At 40.3% G+C, this 11,623-nt stretch overlaps 1 protein-coding gene across 1 annotated transcript; it reads left to right on the top strand.

Moving 5' to 3' along the window:
- The first annotated feature begins 764 nt into the window (after positions 1-764).
- Positions 765-8,067, top strand: LOC115747424. The gene is made up of 5 exons (XM_030683583.2): positions 765-1,014; positions 3,079-3,577; positions 5,714-5,830; positions 5,910-6,316; positions 7,327-8,067. The coding sequence occupies exons 2-5, from the start codon at positions 3,095-3,097 to the stop codon at positions 7,886-7,888; spliced, it is 1,569 nt and encodes a 522-aa protein (XP_030539443.1). The 5' UTR covers positions 765-1,014; positions 3,079-3,094; the 3' UTR covers positions 7,889-8,067.
- The last annotated feature ends 3,556 nt before the right edge of the window (positions 8,068-11,623 follow it).

The raw sequence follows: 11,623 nt of genomic DNA, 5'->3' as shown, positions 1-11,623 counted from the left end.
GGCTATTTTGTTCCTTGCTTTCTTCAACAATCATCTTCACTCCCTTGGGATTTATATGAAACAAATGCTCGCCCAACGGAACAAGTCGCTAAATTCAATCTATTGCTTCCTCGATCGAAATTGTTCGTAATCTCCAGCCACTTGCACTCTTCCCGAGTCCCGACAATGTGACATCTCGAGTTAATTGTGTTCTTTCGTTAGCGTTTTCTTTCGCCTGTTATGCTTCTCTCGTTCTTAGCAAATCGACGAAGATTTCTCTTACTCTTGAAACATGGTGATGAACCTTTTTTCAAGCATTCGCTCATATAGTAAGAAACCTGCTTTGATGATATTTGTCATGGGTGGAAAATATTTTTGCTCGTTAGGGTAAGGTTTTTCTTACCCTTAACATCTTAAGAGTGTGTTTATTTTATTGAAAATTTCGTTATGGAAGAAAGTATATTCGATGAAAATTATTTTACTGCAAAATAATTAATTTTTACTTGTTTGGCGGTTTAAGAAAATTGATTTTTTTTTATTTTATCATAAGGGGAATTTGTTTTTTTCCCGATCTAAGCATGTTATTTTCGGTTCATAGAAAACTCTTTTTGTAGATCGATTAGCTGTCCATTCTGCCAAACACCGGAAATTTCAAAAAATAATTTCGCGGAAACGGTTTTCCATTAAAAAAACAAATCCGAACATCAGGTTGCATTTTCGTAGCAAGTTTTTTCAGAATTTTATTGGATTTATCCTTTTCTGTTTTAATTTATCATTTGAATTCGGGCTAGTTCCGGGTACTGTTTGGGGAAAAGCCCGGCCCGCTTGGCTCCGTCAACCCGCTCGCATCCCACGGGCGAAGCGAGAGATAACCGTTCTGCTCGTTCGATCATCCGCACGCTCCGCCGTGATCAGTCGACAGTCTCGTCACTCTCGGCACAATCTCGCGCCTTCAAGATTGACGAGCCCCTTCGCTTCGATCGTTTGTTCGTTCGTTCGGCCATTTTCGAGTGTCGAGAAAGCTCGCCATTGCAGGTGCATTTCTCTCATGTCTCTGCCTCTGATCGCGCCTCTCTTGCGGCTTTCTGTGGAAGCCTTTTTCGTGCGGTCGATCAGTGAAGCGACGACGCTCCCAATTCGATGGTTTTTCGCGGAATCTTCTGCTATAGACACGGTTGATCTTTTCTTTCTCCTTTGTTCCGGTTTTTGGTTGCCGAGTTTGGTGCGCAGCACCTTGTGGATTGTAATCGGGAGGTCGCTTGGCATGCTAAAGTTCGCGAGTTAGCATTCTTCTTTGGAGCTGCGTCAAATGGATATGCACGCTTTGTATCTCGATTTCTGTTTTGTCGGCCATTTGCTTGGATCGATTCTGTGCCTATTTGGGTGAACTGCTTCTCGAAAGGATGTGGTTTGATTTCTCATTCTGTTTGACGCGAGCAGGAGAATTCAGCTCTAAGTTATGTTAGGCTGGCTCTGGGAATGGCTGAATGGAGTCCTCTTCTGGTGCTATGTTATGTTCATCTTGCTTTCAATGTGTGGTTTGACAACTGGTGGCAATGTGAAAAATGTCCCGAGGATCCTAGAATCGGAAGGCAAAAGTTGAGATTGGCTTTTCTGGTAGTATGGAGAAGTCCAGTGGTGAGGAGCTGATGCATATACCCCACGTTTGCTACCCTGCTCCTTGCTTCCTCACTGTGGTCCCCTTGATGCTTTGGCGTCATGAGATGTTACTTGACGGGGTCAAAGTACTGTTTCAAAGTTATTTTCTAATTGACATTGACTATTCAGCTTTGGAGCATAACTTGTAAAGTACTTATTTTGCGGAACTTTCAAAATTTATGCCAAATTCAACTTAACCTCGAGTTATCAGCCTGCATATGGTTGACTCTTGACCATTGCTGGGGTATATCTCAAGAAATTATATTTAGGCTTTCTATCTATGAACCCTTGGGTCTTGATGGCCGATTCTGTAATTACTGTGCTTTATTGGAGAATTGAGAAATAAGTGACCTTCTTTGTACACGACTAATAATCTTGAGGTTCATGGACCTAGAGGCTAGAAAGTAAGCTCGCAAAATCTAGCAGCAATCAAATTAATGAATAAAATGCGTTGGATGGTCAACATGACTAGTTTTTTTTTTTTTTTGGTTTTCCTTTTCTTCTTTGCCTATAAGCTTGAAGCTTCTTAGATTAGCATTGCATGGATAAGATTTTATGGACATGATCTGGAGGCAATTAACAGCAACAAAGAAGTTAAGGTATTGGAAGATTCCTTAATGCTGTAATTAAACAGAGACCGCGAGAGGCGTTGCAATGGAGGCAGGTTGTCACCAACAAGGACTGTGATAAGAAATCAGATGAGCACCATGTGCTGGATTAAAGAAGAATAGGTCTACTTATGTTGTATTTGGTTCGTGACAGCCACCAGGTCCACTGAAATTCCAATAGACCCATGGTGATTAGGACTTCTTTGTGTTGTGGTTGTATCTTTGGTTGACTACGGTTGACCTTTTGACTTGCCTGACTGAATATATGGTCATTTCTTGAAAACATGTTAAAATTTGATAGACTTGATCTTGGGCTGGGTGTTTGGTAATTACATATAGTGAGCAAATCATTCTAGGGAAATCTATTTCGAAAACTCCTTTTACCTTTACCATGTGGTCAAAGCTTGGCCTTTACTCCTCTATCCATGTAATCTTGCTCTTCTATCGGCCTTCATTTTGAAGCTACTAAACAGTTTATTTTGGAGGTGTTACATCCTTTGACTCCTAGGGCATGCGACAATTTGATTATGCATGTGAAAAGGTCTATTGAGCACTTCTGCGGGAGTTGCGGCTCAATCTAGTTCAATTTCCGTCGGTGAAGTTACAAGATTCTTTATGAGCACATATGCTCTCCTACATATTTGAATTTTGGTGGATGTATCAATGTCTTATGAAAGTATGAAATTGAAAAAGAGTCTCTACAACGTCCTTGATCATTAGGTTACCTTCAGTTATGAACCTAAAGAGGGCTACAAGATTAAATGTCTCTCGAGTTTATAGATTGATTTGGGTGTGAAACTTGCAAATATTATCCAGTTTATGGTTGTTGCAGTTTCTCCACGGCTAAGATGAAACGCAAGAAGAATAAGCACCCAGGGCCCTCTCTGAGGAAAGCAACTAAAAAGATAAGGAAGGGCACTTTTAAGACACATTCCAAGATGATAGCGACTTCTGCACCTGGTGGTGGGCCTCCTTCTAATCTCATTGGTATTCTGGAGGCTCGTCCTGCAAGTGTCATTCCATTGGAGGGTGGTCATACCATCGAACCAACCCCATCTGCGACACATGAGGGGAAGAAAGTGGAAAAGGATAGTGAAAGGGTTGCGGGGTTTATTTTTATGTGTAGTGGGAAAACAAAGCCAGAATGTTATCAATATCGTGTTTTTGGGCTACCTATGGGACAATTGGAAGTAGTGAAGAAAGTCAAGCCAGGTGCAAAATTATTCTTGTTTGATTTTGACTTAAAACTTCTCTATGGTGTATACGAGGCGACATCTGGGGGAGCTTTGGACATAGAGCCCATGGCATTTGACCGGAAATTTCCTTCCCAGGTATCAAGGAATTTTCAAGATCATCTATTTACTCCATCTTGAGAGTGGAATTAGCATTGTGTTGAATGTAGTGTGCTGGAGTATTGGTTGATGATATAAGCATGCAACATGGTTCTTTATTGATTGATTTTGAATAAATCACTGTTTCTTGTGTTTATTGAGGAAATGCACTCTTTTGGCTAGCTGGACTCTGGTACCACCTCTGGCTCTTATGCTTTGCGAGCTTTTGTCTCACTTGCTTTTTCATAAAAAAGTGGCGAAGTTAGATAGTTTCCTTATCTTTTATTTATTATTGTCTTTTCGTGGTTTTTTGGAGTTGGATGGGCAGGTATTTGTTGGACTGAGGTGACTTAGGAATTGCTGAGCGCATTTCAATTCCAATAGTCCTGATTATGACCAGAACTTGTCCCGAACCTGATCTGTAAGCAATCGAGAACTATGTACCGCCCATACTGGTCTAGTTGCTCGCTTTGAGTATTTTGAAGAAATTGTTATAGAAATACACGGATAGTTTGTATAATTATCTGAAGGATCTAGTGTATTACAATAGAGGTATTATATTAGATTGATAGTCGGGGTTGGAGAAATCAGCAACTATTTTGCCAAGCCTTATAAGTTTTCTAAACGGTACCCAAACTAGTCCTACAACCTTGATGCCTAATTGTTGTCCTACTATAGGATTTGAGCTAGTTGGAACTCATTTTAACTGAACCTGTTGCCATTCCTAGAGTTGGGTGGCGGCTAAAAATATCTCATGTTTAGTGTGCTCTTTGGAATGATTCTGCTGTTTGCTTTTATATGGTTTTATTTGTCATTTTGAGGTTTGTATTTAATATTGAAGATTATAATTCTCAAAAGTAAATAATAGTCTCTTTGGTGTCAAGTGCTGACGTGGATGATGTTTGACATAGTTCTTGCCAATGTAATATGAAGGTATTGTAGCTGTGTGTGTTATGATTTAAACATCCTCGGAAGAACAAATTTTTTTAATTTATTGACAAATCCATATGCTACAATCCATGAGGAACTGCTGATTAGATTTATAAAGCTAATTGGTGATTATGTAGCATAGCGATTGTTATTTGTATTTCACATAAAAAGAAGGCAAAATTAGTAAATTATGGGAAGAAGAACTAGAATGTAGAAAAGTTGGTTATTTGCTGTAAATTTAAGGAAGGGAACTAATAAGATAAGACAATTCAATATTAAAGTTGTTATCCCATATTGCTTGACAACGGGTCCTATATACTCTTTATATTCATGTAGTCTTCCTCCACCCAAGAGCTTAAGCTTTTAGAGCAATTGGCGGTGGTCCTACAAAATCTCATATGGTATTAAAGTAGGAGATTCTGAGTTTTAATCTTTTCAGGCCCCTATTTGTCTCCCCAATTAAATATTTCCACGCTTAGTACTACGCAAAAAGATCGGACTAAGCGTGAGAAGGAGTGTTAGAATATATAAATATTAAACCGTGCCCTTATCTAATAGCTTACTCTTTTAGAACAATTGGCAGTGGTCCCATTAAATCTCACATGACTCAAATATTTACTTATGCTCGTACAAGTTCAAGTTACGATCCTGGCCAAAAGAAGTTCAAGTTACACTTTTAATGGACTCTCTTCTAAGTGAATACGTATAAAGGTGGCACCCCTCGGTACCTGTTTAACAAAATCTTTTTCATTCAGAAGGAGAAAAAGTCTGTCATTGCTTAAGTGTCAATGCTTTAATAGAAAAGCTTTCTAATTTATGGTTATTGTGGGAAAGTGAAGAGCATGAGTCGTTGCCTGACTGTTCAGATATAGCGTTGAGTCTGACAGTTGTGGCATGGAGGAACTTGTCAGCATTAATTTGTTCCATGTTCTGGAGAATGAAAAGCAAGAGTCTCTGATCAATGTGTAATTTCTTTCTTGGTCATTACAGCAAAATTCTGTTTGCGCTTGTAGACAGCCAGTTGCACTGAATATGATAGAGATGAAAGAACTGCATTTGCCAGTTCTTGGTGTTTTCAATGATTTTGGTTTTGAGCTAATTACTTATTTTCAGCAATATTTTTCTTCTTTAATGGATATCTTATGTTCCTAGTGCCTTCAGGAAGTTATTATGTTGACGGTTGTCTCACTTTTTTCCATGATCTAGGTGAGGTTTAGGATCTTCAAAGAGTGTTTACCTATTCCTGAGAGTGTTTTCAAGAAAGCAATTGAGGATAATTATGTTAGCCGTTCTAAGTTTCGACAGGAGCTCAACGGAAAGCAGGTAGATGTCATTCACTTTATTGGCAACAAAAGGAATACATGGGCTGAAAAAATTCTGATGGGCTTTATCTTTGCTCTAGGTGAGGTCTCTGGTATCATTGTATAGACCAATAGATGCAATACAACCTTCTTCTGTTGCCTTTCCCTATGAAACGATTCAGTGTGCTCGACCAGTTTATGCTCTGGGGAAACATCTGCAGCCAATGGCAGGGTTTCCTCCTCCAGGGGACTTGTATCTACCTTGGAGGCAGCACACCAGTTCCCAGGCCATTCCTAGGCAGCAATATGAAAGCTCCCTTCCACGAGTGCGGTATGAGCAATATGGATCACAAAATCATATGGGACTGATAGAACCAGTTATGGAGTCCTGCTATTATGTTCGGCAACTTGCTCTTCCTCATAAAGGTGGCTCACAAATTTCTGCAGAAGTTCATCAGCCATACTTCCCTGAAGAACCACAATGTTCTGTGCATGATCCATATAGAAGGTATTATGCAACTATATATTCTCTAATATTAGTGTCACATAAAGAACCTTGCTTGGGCAATAGCATATCTAATTTACTAGTGTCACAAATTGATTACTTCCTTGTGGTACTAATTGATTCACTTTTGAAGACCCACAATTATTATGAGTTTTCTAGTGTTGAGGGCATCACATTAGATGAGATGAATCTTATCGGAAAAGTAAAGTAATTGGAAATAGCAAGTACATGGCAATGTGGACTGAGAGCCGAAGGCAGGCTAATTGAAGGAAAATGCATTGCTTTGTGTCTGCAGCTGTGCTAGCGAGGGATCCTATGGCGTTATCTCTAGCCAGTAGGAACTGTTGCTGTGGGATGATCTTTGGAGGTTTCTTGCTGTCTTCAGAGATTATATAAAATTAACATTTTTGGTATTTCACTTATGCTAGCGATATGTCTTCCAATAGTTTGTCATGTTGCTTAGGCTGACCAGTGCTTTCTTGTGAGAAGATTCACGTTCATCAACGTTTTTTCAAGTTATTGTTTATGTCATCTGCGTCACACTTAATTTATGAAAGGTTATTTTTGTTTAAAATGGTTCTGCCGTTATTTCTTTTGTGTGTTCTACCTTATGGCCCAAAAATGGGACTCACTCTAAATACTGAAATGAGAGGAATCTAGGGGATGATGTGAGAGGTAATCCCATGTTTTTAATGTAGTGAAGGAGAGAATAAACATTGATAACCTGGGTACATGCAGCAATGTTGTAATCATTAAAACTCTTCTAGTTTTAAATTCCTTGTTTTCCTTTTGTATTTTGGTGCAAAATGGATACTCAGGTTTAGTTCATAGAAAAAACTGTTTGTGGAAGAGACAAACTATCGAAGGTGGAAAAGTACCTAGGATATGTGTTTGGCGATGAACTTTCATTACATTTATGAAGATTTTGTTTATTTGTTTTCATATCATTGACCGGGAAGCTCGAAGAATTTAAGAGGCTTCTGAATTCTGATAGTATTGTCATTTTGCTTTAGCTCCGTCATACAGTCGCAGCCAGCTTCTTATGCATACAAGGAATTGCAGCTATCCTACCAACCGCATTACAATATAGCTTCTCATGATGGAGCTGCCCAAGCAGATGCTGCTCCTCTCGCATACCAGGAATTGCAGCTATCCTACCACCCTCATTACAATACAGCTTCTCAAGATGGTCCTGCCCAAGCAGATGCTGCTCCTCTCGCATACAAGGAATTGCAGGTATCCTACCAGCCGTGTTATAGTATAGCTTCTCATGATGGTCCTGCCCAAGCAGATGCTGCTCCTCTCGCATGCAAGGAATTGCAGGTATCCTACCAACCGCATTACAATATAGCTTCTCAAGATGGCCCTGCCCACGCAGATGCTGCTCCTCTTGCATACAAGGAATTGAAGTTATCCTACCCCCCGCATTATAATACAGCTTCTCATGATGGTCCTGCCCAAGCAGATGCTGTTCCTCTTGCAAGAACAATGCATGAAACCGTTGCCTCGCGCGAGGCAAATCTTTCGGTTTCTTCTGTTTATTCTTATCCAGGAGTTGCTTCTGCATACCGCTGATTGGGCATTGAAGTGGTGATCCTTCTTCCTTAGCACAGTATTTCCCCTTAGCCTTTGTTGTGGTGATAGTTAGGTTTTAAACTTTTCGTCACATGGTCCCCGTGTTGCTCTCAAAAGAATGTAACTCTCTATGATCAAGGGTCCATTCCAATATATTTAATGTCTTCACCATTGATACTTAGAATATGTTTTCCCTATAATAGTTGGCAAAACAACTTAACTCGTGTCGAGAAGACCATTTGAATGTAGATGTATTTGGAGGTAGGTCGTCCATAACTGGACCAAAATTGCTGTAACCGGTTATTCTCTCTACCATGCAGAGTGCAGATAGGCAGCTTCTGAACGCGAGAATTTGGAGTTTCCTTGGGATTCCAAACTGGTTTCGTAGTTTGCTGGCGGTTCCCTCTTGGGACAGACTTCGTCGTCGTTGAGGTTTCTATCGTGAGTCAAGTATTCTCGTATCTATTCATGTTTGCTCTTGCTCAGTGGCTTACTTCTTTTGGAGAGACTAATGTACATATTGTTTCTAGAGAATTTGCTTTCCTCCTCAGCTACTCGTGGACTTTTGTAGAGTGCAACCACTGGTTCAGAGTTCATCGTGACCGGAGTTTAACGTGACGTTTTGCAGGCAGAAAGTGACTACGTATTGCGATAGACTATAGTTTGACAATGAGCCTCAATGTCTACGGTCTGATGTTTGTCTTAGCGAGACCGTGTGAAGTCCCACGAGGATTGCAGTGTAGCACTAGCGTTTGGCTTTAGCATGCGAATAATTGGTGTTCCTCATTCATGTGGTCTTGTTTAAAAGTATCAGAATCGATGTTTAGCATGCCGAAGAATCCCTTCGATGTAGACGTTTTAGGTCGTGTCGACATTCAAGCGGATCATGTCGTGTCGTGCCCAAGCTTCGCGACAGTAAAACCGGTTTATCAGCCTGATTTCGTTTCGCACAGAAGTGAATTTAATTTAAATCCTACCTGAGTGGTGGCCTATGAAAATGGGGCTCAAAAGTCGCCGACACCTCGCAGGAACCCCGCGCCGTTCGAGTCCAACCTCAAGTGTTTGCAAGTCTTGGGAGAACGTGGTCCGTAGAGTCTTCTAATAATTGCGCCTTCTCTTGCTCTGAAAGAAAATCGACAAGTTTGTTTTTATTTGTTTATCTATTATTTTTATTTTGTTGTGGGGGTTATAGATTGACGAAAAAGACAAAATTCATTCAAAATTGGAGCATATTTCCCTCCGTCTATTATCATTATTTTGAAATGATCGTTCCAACGGGTTCTTATGCTTGGCATTGCACAAACGTTTTGAGCTGCACATTTAGACACGCTCTCTGCTCTGTTTCTTTCTTGTTTATATAAAAGACGGGTCTATAGAATTGATTTATCAAGCGGCCCATTGGATTTGCAAATATGCATTGAACAAAATGGAGCGCATACTTGACATTTTGCCTTGTTTGTAGACCTCATTTATTTCTCTTTGTGAGTTGATTCCTTCTCGCAAGACATACTCTGTCGCGATTCGGGGACTAGTTGAGTCGGCTTGTATCTTGGCCTCTATGTAGCTCCATATCATCGGTTGATTCACGTCCGAAATGTATAATGTCAATGACAGCTCGTTATGTAACATGAAGGAACTGAATTTACCTTCGAATTTTAAGATTTACATTACAAAAGCTGCACAGCAGCAGCACTTCATGAAGTACTTTATGATAGCGAGATCGTCCGAACTTAACAACTCGACTTACCTTGTTAAGATATCACCGTTAATAATATTGCAAATGATGATACCATGACAATCTCGAATAGATCATCGATTGGTTCTGAATCTAGAGAATCAAGATCCTTCTAGCGGCACGCGACTTTGAAGAGGCGGAAAATGGTTCACCAAACACCAATTGCGGCCACAAAGTGGAGACTATGGCTTAGAATGGCACAGCACAGAAACTACGACACAACATAAGGAGTTACATCAAAGACAAACGTTCTCCTTAACACAAGTGGGGTATGCGGGTCATCATGTACGTGTGGCCTGTCCATAGGCACAAGCCCTGTCCTGGGCACATGCTCATGCACGTGGGTTCATGATTTTCGGAACAGACAAGACGCAAATCCCAAAACGTGCCCTCGTTCGTCTTCTTGGGGACAGCGCGTTTGAGCAATTGACAATTTTTTTTTGAAGAATTTTGGGGTGGTACAATTACATTTTGAAATGCCTCCAGACCTTTAGCTGAAGGTAAATTTGAAGGTGCGTTTATGCTTTGAGCATTTTGGGAATGCTAATACATTTTTCTATTTTTCAATTCTGCCCTCGCCTTACATGATGTCCCTGGTGAGCAATCGACCAACCGGCGGTGAGTTATATCTCGTGTCGGCCAATCTCGCTCGATGTCGCGCCACCCAAGTGACGCCTAAGGTCGTTGGCCAATTTGCCCAAATCAACATGTATAGCAACAAAAGTACTTTACGAGTACGAGTTTTGCTAAACGACATTTATATCAAAATTGCCTTTCAAAGTACTTTTAAATTTTCGCGGGTGAAATACTATTTGCATTAAGGAAAAAAAAAACTCTCACATAAAATCCATTTAATTTTCCCCAAAGTTTCTTTCCAAAATCGAGCCACACGCGTCATGTGAACTCAAATATTTTGTCGAGTGTTTTGGATCGATTGAATTGTTAATGAACTCAAAATTTTTTTTTTTGTCTTTTGTGGTGGGGACGGAGACAAGATCGGTCAAATATGATCACGTGCAAGAAATCAGAGATTGAAAGGCATGTCCAGCCAGTTGCAGACCAATCCACAGAATTGAGGCGTGGCCACGGACAAAGTCAAAGTGGTCCGATTCCGGCATAATTTCAGGGATCTCGACAAAACCCGCACGCGAAAGAGAGAGAGAGAGTGGGGGAGAATTCGGTGCAAACTCAATGCATGAATGTCCACTATTGCCGACATTTTTTGAATTTTGGGGTCTGACAGCACCGACAAATCATCAGTTGCTCTGAGGTGTTGGAAGATGTTCTCTCTCTCTCTCTCTCTCTCTCTCTCTCTCTCTCTCTTATTTCCTGAAGAATTCAGCCAGGTCTAGCCACCAACCAGACTCAATTCACTTGGCCGATCTCGTTCGAGCACGTACTTTCCTAACCGCACGATAACGGGCTCGCTAACTTCGAGGGCCGCGACCCTCTCCCCGATCTGGGAGAGAGCCTATATTCTGCCCGTTTTGTTTTTTTATTTTATTTTTTTAGTTTTTTTATTTCTCATTTAAGTTAGCTAAAAATTATGTTAAAATTATATTTTAACAAAAACATCTTTGATCGGCCGAAAAATTTGCCCGGCCGGCCAGCGAGCTAGGCTAGGCCCTTATTTGAAATAACAATAATCATTTCAAACTTTATTTGAAACAAAAAGGGCACTTCAAGTTTTTATTTGAAATAATATTCACTTCATATCCTTATTTGAGAAAATTAGAGCACTTTAGGCCTTTTTTGGAATTTCACATTGTTTCAACTAAGGGGCTGACGTGCCCTCATTGTCTCAAATAAATATCCGAAGTGTCGATCACTGTTTCAAATAAGGGCCTAATCTCGCTAGCCGGCTAAATATTCCGACCGATCGGGAGTATTTTTTTTTGGTCAAAATATAAGTTTAACCTAATTTTTTGTTAATTAAATTAAAAATAAAAAAGTAAAACTAAAAAAGAGAGAGGAAAACACGGGTGGAAGGGGGGTGCCCT

Source organism: Rhodamnia argentea, chromosome 5, assembly GCF_020921035.1.
Source record: "Rhodamnia argentea isolate NSW1041297 chromosome 5, ASM2092103v1, whole genome shotgun sequence".
Lineage (NCBI taxonomy): Eukaryota > Viridiplantae > Streptophyta > Magnoliopsida > Myrtales > Myrtaceae > Rhodamnia > Rhodamnia argentea.
Note: the sequence above shows the minus strand (reverse complement) of the source record. Positions and strands in the feature narration are given on the sequence as shown.

What these genes read in the sequence shown, in the direction of transcription:
- LOC115747424 (XM_030683583.2), top strand. Translation starts at nt 3,095, where the DNA reads ATGAAACGCAAGAAGAATAAGCACCCAGGGCCCTCTCTGAGGAAAGCA. An exon ending in ACCGGAAATTTCCTTCCCAG is followed by an intron (nt 3,578 to 5,713) that starts GTATCAAGGAAT and finishes TCCATGATCTAG; the next exon opens with GTGAGGTTTAGGATCTTCAA. An exon ending in AGGAGCTCAACGGAAAGCAG is followed by an intron (nt 5,831 to 5,909) that starts GTAGATGTCATT and finishes TCTTTGCTCTAG; the next exon opens with GTGAGGTCTCTGGTATCATT.